This window comes from Puma concolor, chromosome D3 (genome assembly GCF_028749965.1).
Source record: "Puma concolor isolate L17-30 chromosome D3, mPumCon1.1.hap2, whole genome shotgun sequence".
In the NCBI taxonomy this organism is placed as follows: Eukaryota; Metazoa; Chordata; class Mammalia; order Carnivora; family Felidae; genus Puma; species Puma concolor.
In genome coordinates, this window is record NC_141678.1 from 10,017,308 (window position 1) to 10,035,573 (window position 18,266).

The following is an 18,266-nucleotide window of genomic DNA, read 5'->3' on the forward strand; positions in this document are numbered from 1 at the left end:
TCACTCGTTCTCTCTCAAAAATAAACATTAAAAATTTTTTTTAAGTCAATGATCTTTTAAAGACTTAAACATGTCTTTTATATTTACCCATGTAGTTAATATTTTTGTATTTTTTTTTCTTTGTGCAGACCCAGATTCCCACATGGTATCATTTTCCTTTTGTGTGAAGGACTTTGTTGTAGTGCAAGTTAGCCTGTGTTCTTGCAGCTTTTCTATGTCTGAAAAGGTCTTTATTTCTTCTTCACTTTTAAAAAATTGTGGTAAAATACATCTAATGAAATTCAACATTAAAAAAATGTTTATTTTTGAAGGGGGGTGCAGGGAGGGGCAGAGAGAGGACAGATTATCTGAAGCAGGCTCTGCGCCAACAGCATAGATGTTGGGCTTGAATTTATGAACTGTGAGATCATGACCCCAGCCGAAGTCGGATGTTTGACTAAGCTACATAGGTGCCCCAAAACTTAACATTTCAATTATTTTAAAGTATACAATTAGGTGTCCATAAATCCATTCACAGTGTTGTGCAATCATCACCACTACTTGTTCAGGAATTTTAATCTTTAAAGGAAATCCCATACCCATTAAGCACTCCCTCCCTAAGCAGTAACCTGATTTGTCTCTAGGTACTTGCCTATTTTCTCCTTCACTATTTGAAAGGTATAGAATTCTCGGTTGATAGCTTTTCCCCTCCCAATACTTTAGATATGTTACTCTGCTGTCTCCTTGCTTGCATTGGTTCTACTGAGAAATCTACCATCCTTATCTTTGTTCTTCTGTACAGAATGTGTCTTTGTGGGGGTTGTTTTTAAGATTTATCACTGATTTTATACAATTAGATTGTGATGCACCTTTGTATGGTTCTGTGACATCAAGTACATTCATTGTTCTACAACCATCACCACCGCTGTTTCTTGTGCTTTAGGTTCATTAAGCTTCTTACATCTTTGTAGTTTTTAAGTAAATTTGGAAAAAGTTCCAGCTGTTATCTCAAGATTTTTCCCCATTTTTCTTCTCTTTGGGGGATTATTCTCCTATATTATAGGCCAAATGAAGTGCCATATCTTACTGACACTCCTCACTTTTTTGGATTCTTTTGTTTTCAGATGGGTCATTTGTGTGCTTCCAAAGTCACTGAAACCTTCTGCAGTCTAATCTGTTGCTAATCTATCCAGTTTTCATCTCAGACATTGAAGTTTCTATCTCTAGATATTCAGTTTGTGTTTTATATTTTCCATGGTTCTACCTAACATGTTCATTGTTTTTTTCCCCTAGCTTCGTAAACCTTTTGTATACAGTAATAACTGTTTTAATGCTCTTGCCTGCGAATTCTATCATTTGTATAATTTCTGGGTCAGTTGCAGTTGATTTTTCTGGGTGCTATTTTGTTGTTTCTTTGCATGTCTGGTGGTTTTTTTTATTGGATGCCAGACATTCTGAATTTTACCTACTTACATGCTGGGTATTTTTGTATTACTTGTTTGTTTCTAAAGTAGGCTCCATGCTAGGCATGGAGCGTGAACTCACAACCCTGAGATCAAGAATTGGACGCCCAACAAACTGAGCCACCCAGGTGTCCCATGTATTTCCTGTATTTTTGAGCTTTGTTTTTATCTGTGGTCACTTGGAGACAGCTTGATCCTTCTGGGTCAAACTTTTAAGCTTTATTAGGTGGGACCTGAACAGGAATTAGGGCTAATTTTACTTCACTACTAAGGCAAAACCAAAGTCCCACAAATTACAAAGTTTTCTACATTGGCTAGTGGGAATAGGAACTACTTCCTGTTCTTTGCCAGCTCTAATCCTTTTGGCTGGTTCTTTTCCCAGCCTCTGGCAGTTTCCTTATATGCTTGAGCTTATCAGTACTCAGTTGAATACTTGAGGACTCTCAAGAGATCTACAGAGTTCTCTGTAAGTCTCTTCCTCTTTAGTACTCTGTCTTGCAAACTAGCTGCCTTTGTTTCCTTTCATGCTTTGTTTTCTGAACTCTAGGAGACTGTTGAGTTCGACTTTGGGTTTCCCCTCCTCTTGCTGCTCTCTGAAAACTATCCAGACCATAAGCTGAGGCAATGGTAGGGCCCACCATATTTATTTTCTCTTCTCAGTTTTTTTATTGCTTGTTTTGAGAACCATACATATGTTAGGTTTTTTATTTTAGTTGTTGTGATAGGGAAATCTGGCTTCTGTTCATTTATTGTGATTAGAATTAGAAGTGTCTTGAAGGTGTTATCTTTCTAGTTTGTTATAAAGCCTGATGCCATTCTGATTTACATGTAATTTTTCCCCTTGAAGCTTTTTAGGATGTCTGTCCCTGGTATTTTTAAATTTCCCCATGTTGTAAAGTGGTGTGGATTCTTTTTCTATTCAAAGAGCTGGATACTTATCATTTTGTCTGGAACTTGTGACATTCTGTTTTTCAGAATTTTCTTATATTTTGGTTATGTCTCCTGTTTTCTCTTTGCAGAACTCCAGTGATAGTAGGATAGACCGTCTTAGACTGATCCCTTTTTCCTTTAAAAATTTTTTTTAATGTTTATTTTTGAGAAAGAGAGTGCAAGATGGGGAGGGGCAGGGAGAGAGGCAGACACAATCTGAAGCAGGCTCCAGGCTCTGAGCTGTCAGCACAGAACCCGAAGCGGGGCCCCAAATCACACGCTGTGAGATCATTACCTGAGCTGAAGTTCTATGCTCAACCGACTGAGCCACCCAGGTGCTCCTTTTTCTTTTCATATTTTTTGCCCTATGGGAGATTTCTTCAACTTTATCCTTTCATCTTTATATTAAATGGATTTCTGATATTTCCCAAACCTTTTATTCTTTCCCACAGCCTTTTCTCTCCTTAAGGGATGCAGTGATTTTTTTTAAGTTTATTATTTACAAGAGCAAGTAAGAGAATCCCAAGGAGGCTCTGCACTGCTAGCATGGAGCCTGATGCAGGACTCGATCTCATGAAACAGGAGATCATGACCGGAGCTGAAAATCAACAGTCAGATGTCTGAGTCATCCAGGCACACCAAGATTTTAAGTAATCTCTGCAGCCAATGTGGGAATTGAACTCACAACCCCGAGATCAAGAGTCACACACTCTACCGAGCCAGCCAGGTGTCCCCGAAGTAACTTTTTCTTTTTTGTAAGATTTTACACCTTGTAACATGGGGCTAAAACTTACAACCCTGAAACCCAGAGTGACTCTTGATCTACCAACTGAGCCAGCCAGGTGCCCCAGTGCAGTACGTTCGCATACTATGTGCCATAGTTGTTTCTTGTTCTAGTCTGTGTTACCTATTTTTGTTTGGTATTTCATGTTATAGACTCTTCCTCATCTGTTTTTTGCCTGTCTATATTTAAGGCTGGGGCACTAAAGATGAGAAGCTTCTTTAACTGTTCACATTCACTGTAGGGTAACAAGCTGGTGTTTTCACTGAAGAACCCCCTGCTGTGAGAATCTATAGGTCTTATTTCTGGTTTCCTCCTGAAAGGGGTCTTCCAGTCTGCTGTGTAAACTCAGGGTGGGGCTGGGGTCTTAGCTGCTGGGTTTGATTCTCCCAAATAGGGCTTCTGACTTTCTGCAGAGTGGTGGGCTTGAACAACTGCTTCCTACATGAATTTCCAATCCTTGTTTTTCTCTTGGCAGTGGGGCCTCTAATTCCTTCTTTGCTTTGCAACGTTTTGGTTTTTTCCAAGGGACCTACAAGAAGCTTGCTGCCCATGATGTCCCCTTAAGTCATTTATTCTTTCAGTAGCTGTCCTTTGAGAAATTGTGGACTGAAATGATTTCTTTTGGTTTCATGAGGATGGAATGTGTGCTTTTATTTCCTGATTTCATTTTGTGTTTTTTTTTTTTGGCACGGAGGCATTGGGATTTTTTTTTTTTAAGTAGGTACCACCACACAACATGGGGCTTAAACAGAGATCAAGAGTCACATACTCTACCAACTGAGCCAGCCAGACACGCTGGTCCGCTTGTATTTTTAAGAAACTATCCATACGGTAGAACATCCCTACAGAAAAGTGCATGGTAGCATAGGGTTCACTCAACACCTGTCACCACCACCCATATCAAAAACATTACCAGGACACCAGAACACCCCTCATACTCTCTATCCTCCTCTCTGGGACCCAGAATAACCACAATCTTGACATTTTAAGATGTTATTTTTTTCTATTTTCAACATTTAAATGAACTCATTATTTAAAAGTACTCATACCATGAAGTATTTTTTTATGCTTGACTCCTCTTGCTGAACACTGTGTTTCTGACTCACCTATAGGTTGCAGGTAGCAGTTTGCTTTCCTTCCTGTATGGTATTCCATTGTGTGCCGTAACTTTTTCTACTTCGGACCTTCAACTTGTTTCTAGTTTTGGCTACTACTATTATTGCTGCTGTATTTTTACACGTCTTTTGGTGAATATGGGTGGGTGTTCTGGTGGACGTACACCTAGAGGTGGGATTGGTCTAAGGGGTGCGTAGTGGAGGGCACCCAGGTTTCCAGAGTAGTTGTAGGTTACATTCCCCACATCCAGAGGAGAGTTCTATTGGTTCCATGCCTTCCCCCAGTCCTGGTACTTTCCTTTTTGGGGGTGGTTGTATAGATTTTGTGATTTTAATTTGCTTTCCCCTGATGACTAATGAGGATGAATGTCTTCTATTATTGGATAGCGTAATTTTGAACATAGTTTTTTAAAGAAGCAACTCTTAAAGGAGATGGCCTCAGCCATCCTGGAGAGCAAATTCTTGCTGTGCTCAGCTGGGACTCTCCACACAAGGCATCCCCATCCACCCCAGCTTCTGAGTGGTGGCTTTTGCTGTTTCCAGCACCCTGAGGGGAGTTGTTCCTCACCCAAGAGGACCCTTGGTCTTCCTATAATAAAGACATAAGTGGGACACTTTCGCTAAAAGTTGGCATTTATTAAGTGTAAGAAAGGTAGGGTCAAGAGAAGAACTAAATGGGTCTGAGGACCTCCCCCTCCCATGGAGCAGGACCATGTCTGGGAGATTGGATTCTCCTGCATGCAGACCACAGAGCTCCCTGTGGGGGTGGCAAAGGACAGCTGTGCACGAGAGCTGAACATCAACCTTAGGAAAGCAGCCCTAAGTCTTTATCTTCTCTGCATTTCCCTTTTGTACAGTTCTAAATCCACTGCTGGCTCCCACCCCCTTCCACTGCAATTATCCGCTTGAGGAAAACCCTCCCACTGGCCTAAGAGTTCAGACTAGCTCCAGTATGGGGGGGGGGGGGGGAGGGGGGGCAGAAGATGCAGGGTGAGGTTTAGCTTTGACCTTGGATTTCCATCCCTTCAGTTATCCTTTCTGTATGACAACCAGGTTCGAGGGGCTGAATGGGGGAGGTGGGGTGGGGGGAGGATTAGTTGGTAAGCATGAGGGAGTAAGAATCACATCAAGTGTAGAGACAATAATTAGAAACAAATTCCTAACCTTTGGACCGCACTTAAGGATCAGAGCCGCCCAGTCCAAGCAGGTCAGTCATTGTATCTTTTCAGTGAGTAGATGACCACACAACTCTTACGGTAAGTCAAAATTAGATGAAGGTTATTTATTGGTGTGACTTTTTTTTTTTTCCTGTAGTGAGCTTCCTTTACACAGCAATGGTGTAAATAGCCTCAAACTGAATGAAAACTTTGTTAAATGCAACCATAAATAATTATAATAAATATACATCAAGTAACTTTACAGCACACGTTTTTTTAGGGCCAAGGTTTGGATCAGTCTGGACCTCTCAATGTGCTCTCTGGGAGAAGCGTGTTAGCAGCAGACATCTTACAGCTGTCATCAAATCAAGTGATGGGCCAAAAGCAGCTTCCCAAAACCCCCCTTGGGGAGGTAGCTAACAATTCTGAGTCCATTTAAGGGATGGGAAGGATTGGAGGGGACCAAGAATTTAAAAATACAGAGAGGAAGAACCACTTCTAATAATCCAAAGGCTCTCGTTATGCAGAAATGAAATAGGAGGATCCTTGTCAGGACTACGTCCTGGTCTGACCCCCAGGCAACGGGGCTCTGGCCCCCAGGAGGCAGCAGCCAACCATCTTCCTTCCAAGCAAGGAGCCTGCGTGCAGGCCCTCCTCTCCAGACAGGACTGCTCCTGCATCAAACATAACTGATGCATCCAGTTTTAGCTTTTCCTTAGGTTGGGGAATCACTTCAGTAATGGTCCTTAACGCATTTCCTAAGAATAAGAGGGAGGAGATGGCTGCTAATGGCTCTAACTCTAAAATCCATACATCTTCCCAACGGGCCAGGGCCACAGCAGAGAAAGGAAAAGCACAGCTTTCTCTCCCCAGCATGCACACTCCAGAACCTTCTAGTCAGCACTCACTCAGAACCTTCAGTATTCACAATATTATACAATAAATACAGTGATGCAATTCCAGGAGAACTGGCAAGGCCCAAAATGACAGTGTCCAACAAGCCGGCATATGCTGCTCTTGAACAAAGTACCATTGGACAAAGACCTGTTTGGGGCACAAATGCACTGGGGCAGCGGGGGAGCCTGGAGCAGCTCCACCCTGGCACACACGCTCACATGGGGCGGCGAGGGGACAAGGGGCGGGCCTGGCCAGAGGGGCAGAAGGACCGCATAGTGGTCCTTGGAAGGTCTTGGTCACCGAAGTAGACCCTGAATTGAGCAGAGCACCTCAGTCAGCCGCTCTTTTTAAAATGGGCGTGTGGCCCTTCTGTTCCTCCTGTCACCAACACTGTGGTGAGGAAGGGCCGTTTCTGAGTACAAAAGGGGGGTAGGCTTGAATCATGTGCTTTCCTGTTCAATCAGTCTCAGAAAAAGCCCCCCCTCCCCCGAGCACTGTCCGTCCCTCCTCCTCTAGGCGTCCTGAACTCCTGGAGCTGGGACACGCCTGGCTGTGAACTAAGGTCAGAATGAACCCTTTGGTCTCCTGAGGAACATTCAGCAGGAAACTGTCAGGTCAGGGGCCCAGGAGAGACGGAGAGCAGAGGGCTGAGGGGGAAGGGACGGGCAGCCACCGGGGTGGGGTGCTTTTCCTCTGAAAAACCCAGACCATAAACAAGGTTCGAAAGCTGGAAGATGAACACAGAAAGCTCCCTGTGTGTCTCCCATGTTGGGGCCCAACCCTTTCAAGATGGAAGGAGGCCTGGGGGAGCTGCGTCCAGGATCAACTCCAGCTCAAGGCAGGAGGGGCAGGGCCACAGACCTGTGAAGATGCTGTGAAGAGACAACAGGATGCTCTGTGTGGCCGGCCGCAGGTATCTCACCACCACCTTCCTGCTGGGTGGTTCCATGATGTGGAACTAACTGGGGCCTTATGGCATCAGAATCCGGTGGCCATGAGAGACAATGTCCGGGAAGATCAAATGAGACACAGGCTGCCTGGGAATTAAACTATCCTACAAACATACCACAAACAGGTGTAAAAGAACCAACCCATCACAAAACATACAAATACAAAAGGTTAAGTCTTCCAGGAAGCCCTGGAACGTGGACAAAAGTTCGGAAAAGCAAAACGTCGCCAACTCCTCACGCAGGGCCTGGAGGGAATGTGCCCTCAGTGGCAGGCTTCCCAAGCCGGCGGAGCGGTGCCTCGGTGACGGACTAACTCCGGGGCTCCCTCCCCTCAGCCACTTAGGGGGTCTTCACGGTAGTGAATGGCACAACGAAGTTTCTCCAGCATGATTTCCAGAGAGGAGTACTGGGGAAGTTTGATCATGAACATGCAGGTCTCCACTCGGATGTAGCGAGAGTCTGGGGAACCTGCAAAAATAAAACCCCCACCAGGCCAGTGTCAGAGGCTGGGCTCTGATCCCAGGGAGACCTACTGGCCGCCCTGCTTTCAGGTTTGCTTCTTTGGGTAGCTTGAAGCTAACCGAGGCCCAAGCAGGAGGAGGGGCGGGGGCAGGGCAAGAGAAGATTCTGGAGGAGAAAATGGCACAGGAAGTTGTACGGCACAGGGAGCAGATGGCTGACCTGTGAGGGAATCTGGTGGTAGACAGGTTTGTTCAGTCAGCAAAGGGTTGTTTTCTTATTTTTCTACGTTTAGAAGTTGGAAAATTAAAACATTTTTCTAAAAAGCCCCGTTAGCTTTTTAAAGTTATCAGAATGTAGGGGCACTTGGGTGGCTCAGTTGGTTGACTGTCCGACTTCAGCTCAGGTCATGATCTCACAGTTCATGAGTTCAAGCCCCACATCGGGCTCAATGCAGTCAGTACAATGTCGCCCCCTCTCCCTCCCCTGCTTGCACTCTCGCTCAAAAATAAATAAAACTTGAAAAAAAGAATCCTTTAAAAAAAAAAAAAAAAAAAAAAAAAAACCCAGAACATAGGCCAACCTTGGGCCTGTACTGACTCTTGGCCAAAGTCAGGTTTGGGAGGCACATGACAACCCCTTCCCCTGCGCAGGCCCGTCCCCCGATTTACATTTGGGCTCAGCTGGCCACTGACGTCCCTCCCTCCTGCAGGGCCCAGCAGCCCCAGCTCCCACTGAGAGAAGGGCCTGTGCGTCCCACTCGGAACACGACAAGGGGAAGGCGGTACCTGCTGTGCCATCTGGGGGAGCAATCTTCATGGGGTAGGGGGGCACGTGGGCTGTGTCAGGGCCCCCGTCTTTGCAGGGGCAGGTGAAGGGGATGCGTTCCTGGTTGCAGGCAAATTTGATGAACTTGCACAGCTCCTCCTGCGTGAACACCTCCAGTGCCCCCCAGAAGAACTCGATGTGCTGGTCTGTCTCCATCAGCCCCACCTGGTACATGGTGTGGGCCTGGGGAAGAAAGGCCCCCGGATGTGAGCGGTCCCGGCCTCTGCTCACCCCGCACCGCCCCGGGCCGGGTGGCTGCGGCGGGGAAACGGCCGCGGGACATAGGTTATGAGACCACGACAACGACAAAGGCCACGGAAGTAGTCGTGCCCGCGCCCGTCGCGTGGCTGCGGCCTGGAGACCGCGCCCAGAGCAGAGGCTCCACGAGCGTTACCCACCCCCCCCCCCCCCCACCGTGAACACACCGGGCAGGTCCTGTCACTGTCCCCACCAGATGTGAAGTCACTGTTCAAGGTCTCGCTGCCAGCAAGAAGCCAGCCTGGGAGGCCGGGGTGCGGCCTGAGGAATGGATGGGGCTTGGCAAGAACGGTCTTCGCCTCGGGATGAAGCTCAAGACCCGGGCCCCGGAGGCCAGCCGTCTGGGGGTGAGACCGACCCCACCGCATCCGGGCAAGTGACTCAAGCTCCGGCTTCCCCAGCTGTGACGTGGGGGGGGGGGGGCACGTGAGAACAGGGCACTGGGACACGTGGGGGGGGGGGTCCAGGACAGGCCCCCGCCCACCGACCTTGAGGAACTCGAGGTTGATGTACGGCAGGCCACAGGTGCGCAGCTCCATCTCCAGCGGGCTGAGCGTGGTGAGCAGCTGCAGGGGGATGACGGCGCCCAGGCCCGCCCTCACGGCCGTCACGCACTCGGCGTTCTGGAGCTCCCGCAGCCGCAGGCTCCGGATGGCCGCCGCGTAGATGTCCTTGTTCTCCCACCTGCGGGTGCGGGGGGCCCGGGCGAGGGGAAACGGTTACTGGGTGTCCTGCCTCTCCTGCCTCCAGGCGTCCATCACCCGCCTCACGGCTGGGGCCTTCTTAATAAAGTCCCGCTGCCGAATGCACGCCACCCTTCCTGGAACCCCGCATCCTGCCCCACAGCCGTCCCTCTGGTGAGATCCATCACCTGACCCGACGCCCAGGCCGCCCGCCCCAACGCTCCCCTCGCGCACACACTCACGCCACGGGGATGTGCCGGCCGCGGCTGCACAGCTCCACTTCCTCGCCCGTCATGGTCAGGTACGTGAACCTGCAGCAGGGCTTGGGACCCTCGGGGCTCTCGGTGGCCAGGTGCTGGGAGGCGATCTCGGCACAGAGGGCCTCTAACTCCGTCTCGTCGTTGATCTGGAGGGCGGAGGCAGACAGAGGCTAATTGCCTGTCCTGCTCCCAGGGTCCCCGGGAAGACGGAACCCAAATCTCTAGTCGGGCAGACACCAGGCACTGTTCGCACGGGGACCACCCTTGGCCATTATGAACGTGCACATGGCACGGGCCTGGCCAATCGGTTTGCCGGGAGTTCAGGGTTAGGTATGTGGCCCAGGCCACCTGAGACCTAATGAAAACCAAATTGGAGGGCTTTTCCTGTTACCATTTGGAAGCAGCAACGCACTTTCACTGGTGTGGACACGACTCTTAAGATGTACATCTTGTACTACTAGGGGCCATCTTGAAACCAATTACTGAGGACATTGTTTGAGCACCAGGATTCAGCCTTGCCTGAAGCCAAACCTACATCCGTGTTTAGTTTTATTTATTTTTTACGCGTTCGTTTTTGAGAGAGAGACAGACACCGAGTGTGAGCAGGGGAGGGGCCGAGAGGGGGAGACAGAATCGGAAGCAGGCTCCAGGCTCTGAGCTGTCACCACAGAGCCCGACGCGGGGCTCGAACTCACAAACGGCGAGATCGTGACCTGAGCAGAAGTCAGAAGCTTAACCGACTACGCCATCCAGGCGCCCCGATCCATATTTAGTTTTAAAAGCAAATCATTTAAAAACACCAAAATTAGGGTCCAAAAGACGCTGAGGTGCCTGCTGGGCTACTGAGGAGATGCCGGGATCTGGCCCAGAGAAGAACAAACTTGCCCTTCTGGCATGTTGAAGGTGACTGGAACGAGTACCAGAAGGTCAGAATCTCTCTGCCTGGTCTGTGTGCCCCAACCCTGCTGTAGCCTGGTGTCCCAACACGCTCTGTGGCTCTGCCCAGCGCCTTCGGAAAGAAGTCTCGGCCGGACGGTCTTCCTGGACACTGTCTTATATCCCCCCGCGCACCCCAGGCCCTTGCTGCTGCCCATAGCCCCAGGAGGACTTCCTGAAGCAGTGCCGGGCAGGGACTCCTAAACCCCTCGCCCAGAGCGGCCGTCCTGCGTTGACCTTTTAGATAATTCCCTGTCAACCCCATTTCTGCCACTAATCCGAGATCCTGGCTTTGGTGCGCCCTCGTGCCGGCTGCCCTCAAGTGGCGGCTCAGGGGGGGACAACAGACAGCCTGGCCACGAGGCCCCTCAGGGGGCCCCAGTTTTGTGCCTCCTTCGGCTGGGGTTCCCGTCGAGAGCCGCCTCGGCCCGGCCTCAGTCTGCTCCCCTGTGAACACGGGCAGCGGGGGAGTCAAGGGGGAGGGCCGGGGCAGGGGCACCACCACACTCCGTCTCGAGCTTGAGGAGACTTTTCAGCCAGACGGGCCCAGGTTCGCCCCGGTGGCTCTGTTCCCAGCCCACCCTCCTCTCTGAGCCTCCCTTCCTCCCGGCCTTGTCACGAGGACTTGTGCACACAGCCCTTCCAAACAGGGCCTCGCGTATCGGGAGAACAACCCGGAAGCTTCCTATGGCTGGGGCGAGAGCCCAGAGCCTGGCCCACGGCAGGCTACCACGACGCTAACCGGTGGACAGACCTGAAGGGGTCCCACGGGCTCAGCTGGCAGCCTGAGCGCCGACCACACCCCCGCCAGGGGGCCGGTCAGACGTGGCGAGCTCTACCTCTTTGTGTTCCCAGGCACGAAGAGGACAGCTACATTCCCAACTCTGTCCCTGGCCAATCCCAGGTGACCCCCAAGAGCCGGTCTCCTGTGCTCTGAGGCCCTGAAGCCAAACTCTCTTTTGTTTATTTTTGAGAGAGAGTGTGAGCGGAGGAGGGCCAGAGAGAGAGGGAGACACAGAATCCGAAGCAGCTCCAGCTCTGAGCCCTGATGCGGGCCTTGAACTCACAAACCAGGAGATCATGAGTTGAGCGGAAGTCAGACACTTAAACCACCCGAGCCACCCAAAACCAAGCTCTTAAAAGTGAAAGTGGGTCCACTTGTAGGAGTCCCCACCCTGACATCCCTGCCTGCTCAGTCAGCTGCCGGGAACCCTTCACCCCTGTGTCCTTGGGAGGCCCAACAGCAGCAGATGGGCAGTGACCGACGTGCCCCATCAAGCAGGAAGAGAAGCCAGAGAGGCTTCTGTCCCCACAAAGCAAGCCCGGCAGAGACAGCTCACGTTCCCTAACGTTCTCTGGGAGACCCTGATCGGTCCTTGGGGGGAAGCCTGGGCTCCCGGGGTTTGGAGGCCCAGCAAATGGCAGATCACAGAGGCAGCCACGAGCCCTGGGGACACTGCTCTGGAGTTCTGCTGTCCCCAGAATAAATGCCTCACTCACTTACGCTCTCAAATTTCTTGACGTAATTGTAGGTGAGTATATCTGCTTCCTGCAGGTCTTGGTCAGGGTCCAGAGGCTCACCCACCAGAGTCTTCCAGAAGGAAGGCAGGAGGTCCAGGGGAAGAGGGACATCTGCTCGAATCGCAATCCCCAGCAGCTGGCCCAGGAAGTGCAGGAGCTGCTCTTCCCCGTAGGTGATGGGGCTGGGGGTCAGGATATACTTGCCCTGGACACAGAGGCAGAGATGCAGCGACTGCTGGGCGCCTCCCCTCCTCCCCGGGAACACAGGTCCCGGCCACTGCCCCGCCATGGCCCGCGCCTCGGCCGTCTTACCTTGTTTTTGTTGACGGCTGAGCTGGGGCACAAGAGCAGGAGGGACAGTGAGGAGCTCTGCAGCTCTTTACACACCTGCCACAGGAAGTGCCGGAAAGAGCCGCCTGCGGGACACATGGAGGCTGATGGGCATCGGGGGCCCCGCCGGCCCGCCCTGCCCGCCCGGAACGGCAGCTCCTTTGCCGGCCTGAACTCGGCTGCGGCGGAGACAGAGCTCGCCTGAAGGTGGGGAGACCTGGGGTCAAGTCCTGCCGGGCCACTCACTGGCTGGGTGACCCCCAGGTCATCACTTCTCAGGGACCCAATCCGTCAAAGGGGGACAGTCACCGTACCTACGTCGCAGGCTAGTTTCAAGGAGTCAGAGAGACCGGACGCAGAGCCCTGCGTATCTGGCACCGCCGTGAGCTTACACGGATCCGCGGGCTCGTTTAATCCACCTCCGTCGCTCCGGGTTGCACCAGGAGTGGGGCCGCCCGTGCTACTCCGTGCTCCCCTCCCTCCCCCCAGGCCCAGGTGCCCAGCGTCTATCTGTTCGGTGAGCAGCGTCCAGCCGAACAGCCTGACGCACGAACGCCCGCAAAGGGCAACCGGCGATCATCAGCATCTCTGCTGCCGTCATTCCAAACGTGCCTGCGGTTTTCTTGCCGACTCCTCTCTGTGGCTGGATCCCCTCTCCCCTGTGTACCCCCTGTCAACGTCCTAAGGTCAGGAAGCTCAGAGGACAGCCGTGCGTGCCCACTGCTTGGTCGGAGCCACGCACAGGACGCGCCTGGGGACAGATGTCCTCACTCAGCTTCCACGGAGAAGCAGGAGACCCCGGCCTGCTGAAGCCGCCAAGGGCTGGGCTTGGGAATCGGACAGACCTGGCTTTGAACCCCAGCTGGCTGCCCGACCTTGGGGACACTACTTGGGTTGGCAGCGTCCCAGTTTCCCCACCGGTCCAGTGGGACGAGGCCGGTCTCTTGTGCAGTGTTGGTGCTGTGAGGAGTGGAAGGTGCTGAGCACGCGGTCCTGAGAGCCGGCTGTGCCCGGAGCACGCTACGGTGCCGGTTGGTGGCTCTGGCCAGGCCCCTGAAACTGGCCCCCGGGCCCGTGGCGGGGAACCGGTGCTTGCCAGGGACCTCCGCCCAGTGCCGTCCCAGCTTGGGGACCCCACCTCTGGTGAGCACTAGGGGGGTGCCCTTCGTGCCGAACGGACACAACAGAGACACGCTCGGTTTGGGTCGGCCCTCTCCCCCGGGAAGGGCCACTGGGCTCAGAGTTCGGATGTGTCCCATGGGAGATGGGGGCACTGGGGAGCCCTTCGGTCGTCCTGGCTTCTGCCGAGCAGGCTAACAAGGACACAGCTTCCTTAGTCTCGCCAGTGGGGGGGGATTGTGGGCAGTTTAGACTAAAAATAACTCCAAAAATGTTCTCATTTTCAACACAGCCTCCACCCGAACTGGCTGCAGAGCCCGGCGGGGGCCGCCACTTACTGGTGCCATGGACCTCCTCCCCGGTGAAGCGGATGTTGAAGGCGTAGGTGGGGTCACCGCCACTGGCCAGCTTGACACAAAGCTGGGATGAGGGCACCGAGGCCAGCTGCCTGGCAGCCTGGCAGAAGTAGGAGTTTTCAGAAGCTCTGATCTCCCCTGGGAAGAGAGAGGAACCAGTAACACCCCCCCCCCCCCCCCACCAACCCCCGCCCTGAAGCACCTTCCTCTCCTTCCTCTGCTCTTCCAGCCCAGGACGGACACCTGGCCGGGCCTTCGCCTGCCTCCTGGCCCTCTCCCTGCCCCTGGTTCTGCCGCCTTGCCTTCTCTCCACTTTTGGAACATCTTCGTGCCTTGGCCGTGTGGCTCCCAGCCTTCCCTCTGTCCCCGGGGAGTGGGGGGTGTCCTCCCCATCTGTGATCCTCTCCCCTCCAGTTTGTGTCATTTGTAGCACGTGGGTTCACGTGCCGTGGCAGACTCCTGGCTGCCTCCCCAGCAGCCACTCGCCCCAGTTGCTTCGATGCCAGAACCCCGACTCCAGCAAGCCCACGGCCAACCAGAGTTCAGCGTACACACCCCAGCCTCCCCTGCAGTTAGGTGTGGCCACGTGGCAGGCCTCCCGGGAGATGGGAAGCCAAGGCGAGCCTCCAGGAAGTGGAGAGCTCCTCCACTGGCTCTTGCTGCCAGGAAGGCAGGCTCACTAGGGGACCCTGAAGGTGGGAGTCACACACTGGGACACTAGAGGAGAAAGACGAAGCAGCCAGATGGATATCTGGACTCCCTTCTTCTAGAGGCTTCTTTTCTGTGCAAATCAACTAAATCCTTTGTTCGAGATCACAGCTATGTTGTATTTTCTGGTCCGTACAGCTAACTTTACCTCCCACGATTTCCAGGGGGTCCAACGTGATCTCTGGAGCTGCATGGTCAGCTGTCCTCTGTGCGGTGGCGTTTAGCACCCGATTCATGACCGTCACCTTCGTGTCGTAAAAGATGAGCCCTGCGGGGAGGAATGTGGGAGAGAGGCTGGGATGGGGCTGCTCGCCTTCCTTCCCTGTGGCCTCTGAGGCCCGGCGGAGGACATGCTGTCCCCTTTGAGTCTGTCTAGTCTCTCCTGGGATGCCCTTCAGGCCCCTGAGGCACTCAGGTGTCATAGTCCTGACCTTCCAGGAGGCAAGTTCATAGTATCTGCTCAAATGGTAACGCACGAACCTTGACTCTGTTGTGCCCAGGAACACCTAGTTGGCAGATAGCGAATCAGAGCCTTATGTATTTCTAAATAACCCGAAAACTTTTTGTTTTTAAGCTTTATTCACTTAAGTAACCTCTACCTTCAGCATAGGGCTTGAACTCACGACCCTGCGATCAGGAGCCGCGAGGTCTTCAAACTGAGCCAGTCAGGAACCCTTGAAAACTTTAGAAAATTTAATTTTTCAAAGCATAGCTGAAGTAACCGCTCTTGGCTGGGAGCGCCGTTCCTGGGGACACACGTAGGTCACATGTAAAGGAGAAGGGTCATCCCGGGCAGTTGCTGGGTCTGGCCGTGGCGGCGGGCGCAGGCACTGACCTTTGGCCTCCTTCAGCAGGGCGGCGATGCTGTGGGCAAACATGGGGGTCTGGCGCAGCTCCACCAGAGGCAGGAAGAAGGTCTCCAGCGTGGTGTTCAGGGACTGGAGCAAGGCGAACCGCAGGCGCAGGCTCTCGACGGGCACGTCTGCAGGGCACGGGGGGCGGTCAGGCCGAGACTCTCGGTCACGAACAGACTCAAATGGCCCCCATTGTTCGAAGCGGCCATCAGGAGAGGGCACTTAGGGGGGACCGGGAGGCTCCCGCAGGGGATCTTATCCCCGACACCCAGAGACGCTCAGCAAGTGGGGCCCTCAATCTGCCGGAGCCTGTGCCGAGCAGAAGCAAAGGCGGGAGGCCCCGCCTGGCCAGAAGGGAGGCTCGGGCGCTCAGGGAATCCGAGGGCGCCCCCTCCCACCTTGACCTATCTTTGGAGCCCTGCAGAGCTGCTATTTTTAATTTTCAACTTCAAAATAATGAGACTTCTAGGAAGCCACAAAAATAGTACAGAGTCCCGGGTACCTTTCATCTGCTTTCCCCCAAAAGCGACACATGTCAAGACCTGGACACGGAGATACTGGCACAGTCTTACTTGTTCACGCTCACGTCCGTCTCCTCTCCAGCTGGGAGAGATGGACATCGGGACCACGTCTGGCCCACGTTTACCTTGGAAGTATCAGGAAGAGAGCAAAGGCCCAGGCCGTGTGGCTGAGCAAGAGTGGGCAGACTCAAAACCGCCTGTGGCACACACGTGCACAGGCACAGAAACAAGCCCAGCGGTCACCTTCCACGGACGGATTTATGGAGAACGTCTGTGAGTGCATTTGTGGGTGCACACGCACTCCTAGCTTTTAGTAAAGACACGCCGCGCGCTCTCCTAATGGAGAATGCTTCTAACGCGCGGCCAACTCTGAGCCCCGCCCCCTCGCCACCGACTCCAGCAGGGCATCCACCGTGACCTCTGGGCCGAGGCCTGGGTGCGGTGATGGGGCGTGGTCTCCCAGCAGCACCCGCGGCTTCCTTGCACAGAGCACACGGTGAGGCCTTGTAAACTTTTAGCTCGGCCACAGTCGCAGCTTCGTGCCTTTCTCTCCCTCTTCTTTGTCCACGTGGCTCACGGCAGGCGCGCCTACCCCGGCGGCGGCGCAGGGGACGGTCCCCGAAAGCCAGACCCCCGGGACCCACATACTCAGGAGACAGGCCACTCTGGGGTCGGCGGCGTCTGCGGGGTCCAGATACACCTCGTGGGGGTGGAGCCTCGCGGGCGTGATGGCGAGATGGCGGCACAGCCGGTTGATGTACTGCACGAGCGCCACGTCCATCTCCAGCGTCCACTTCCTTGAGGCCTTGTGCGCGTGTCGGACATCGATGCAGGCACACCTGGGGCGGGGGGAGAAGGGCGAGGTGGGGCGGGGCCGCCGGGGACACGGGGGACTCCTCCTCCCTCCTTGGGACGCCGGTCGCGACCCAGCAGGAGGAGGGAGCAGAGCAGGCCGTAGGGGCCTAGGGGCCGGAAGGGCACATCCCTCCTGGGGTTTGGCGACGCGCACCCCCAGGTGCTCCCTCCTGCGCGGGGCGAGGGCGCCTGGCTAGGGCTGGGGCTCGGGAGCCCTTGGGCTCAAATCTCGGCCACCTGGCGACCCAGGCCACAAAGAAGCCTGCTTTCTGAGCCTCGACTTCCTCACCTATAGGATGGAGCCATAGCGGCGGCGCTGGCCTCATGAGAGCTCGCTGAGGGCGCGCACGGCCAGGGCCCGAGAAGCCACCGGCCGCCGGCCTCACTGAAGCCGTTACCCTCGGCCAGCGGCCCCGTCCCTGGGTTGGCGCCGGGAGCTACGCCAACAGGCAAAGGTGTGTTTGTGAGGGCAGCGCTTTAACTGCAGCCACATCACACACGACGCAAGTGCCCACGGCTACGGGACCGCGGAGTCCTCTCCTGCGGTGACACTGAATGATGAGGAAGAACGAAAAAAAAGGCAGACGTCTGGTCTGATCCCACTTCCGTAGCACTGAAAAACTCTACCCCCAGAAAATGTTGGGAGACACGTTTACAGAAGCCCCCTGGGCACCGAATCACAGGCCCTCTCCCCTGTGCCTGCCTATACTGCATGGGCTTTTTATTACGCGTGCACGTCCTTAACCTACAAACGTTCAGCTGCTCACCCGAGAGAGGCAGGCAGGCTGGTGGGTGGATAGGTGCCTTAGCTCCAGAGCTCGCAGCACCTCAACTGGGGCACGTGCCGCACAGGGTGCATCCTGCCAGGAGGGCCTTCCTCGGGGCAATGGCAGAACCTCTCCGGACAGGCCTCCTCCCTCCTACGCAAGCAGCGCTTAGAGAGCGAGCTTCCTCTGTGGGGATCCCCTCACAGCCCCCCCACACTGGCTGCCCTTGGGCCCGGTGTCGGAAGGGGCTCAGGGCACAGGGTGGCCCCATGACACGCCGGAACGAGCCCTTTAGCTGCAACAAACACGTCACTTGGAAATCCGTTTGTAGTCCAATTTGCACCCTTCCCACTTCAAATGCACTTTCTAGTCCAAAACAGGTGATTCTACTTTTCAAAAGCCCCAGAGTTCTCTCCCCTACTGGCTTAGTAAGAAACTCATTCCTGCCACCATGATGCAGGCCCATCCAGGGATGGACCCGGAGCCTTCCGTGAAGGAACAAAATGGCGGAACCAAGCAGCAAATGGCTTCTGAAT

General features: G+C 53.8%; 1 protein-coding gene across 6 annotated transcripts in view; it reads right to left on the reverse strand.

Moving 5' to 3' along the window:
* Nucleotides 1-5,522: 5,522 nt before the first annotated feature.
* Nucleotides 5,523-18,266, reverse strand: part of HECTD4 (HECT domain E3 ubiquitin protein ligase 4) — a 190,841-nt gene continuing 178,097 nt past the window's right edge. For all 6 annotated transcript variants that reach the window (XM_086681734.1, XM_086681732.1, XM_086681733.1 and 3 more), the window contains 10 exons: nucleotides 16,757-16,947; nucleotides 15,569-15,715; nucleotides 14,882-15,001; nucleotides 14,008-14,163; nucleotides 12,533-12,636; nucleotides 12,204-12,425; nucleotides 9,746-9,909; nucleotides 9,309-9,504; nucleotides 8,523-8,745; nucleotides 5,523-7,743 (listed from right to left, as the gene is read on the reverse strand). In XM_086681734.1, coding sequence (XP_086537860.1) covers nucleotides 7,607-7,743; nucleotides 8,523-8,745; nucleotides 9,309-9,504; nucleotides 9,746-9,909; nucleotides 12,204-12,425; nucleotides 12,533-12,636; nucleotides 14,008-14,163; nucleotides 14,882-15,001; nucleotides 15,569-15,715; nucleotides 16,757-16,947 — 1,660 coding nt within the window. In that variant the 3' untranslated portion in view covers nucleotides 5,523-7,606. The remainder of the gene's footprint in view (nucleotides 7,744-8,522; nucleotides 8,746-9,308; nucleotides 9,505-9,745; nucleotides 9,910-12,203; nucleotides 12,426-12,532; nucleotides 12,637-14,007; nucleotides 14,164-14,881; nucleotides 15,002-15,568; nucleotides 15,716-16,756; nucleotides 16,948-18,266) is intronic.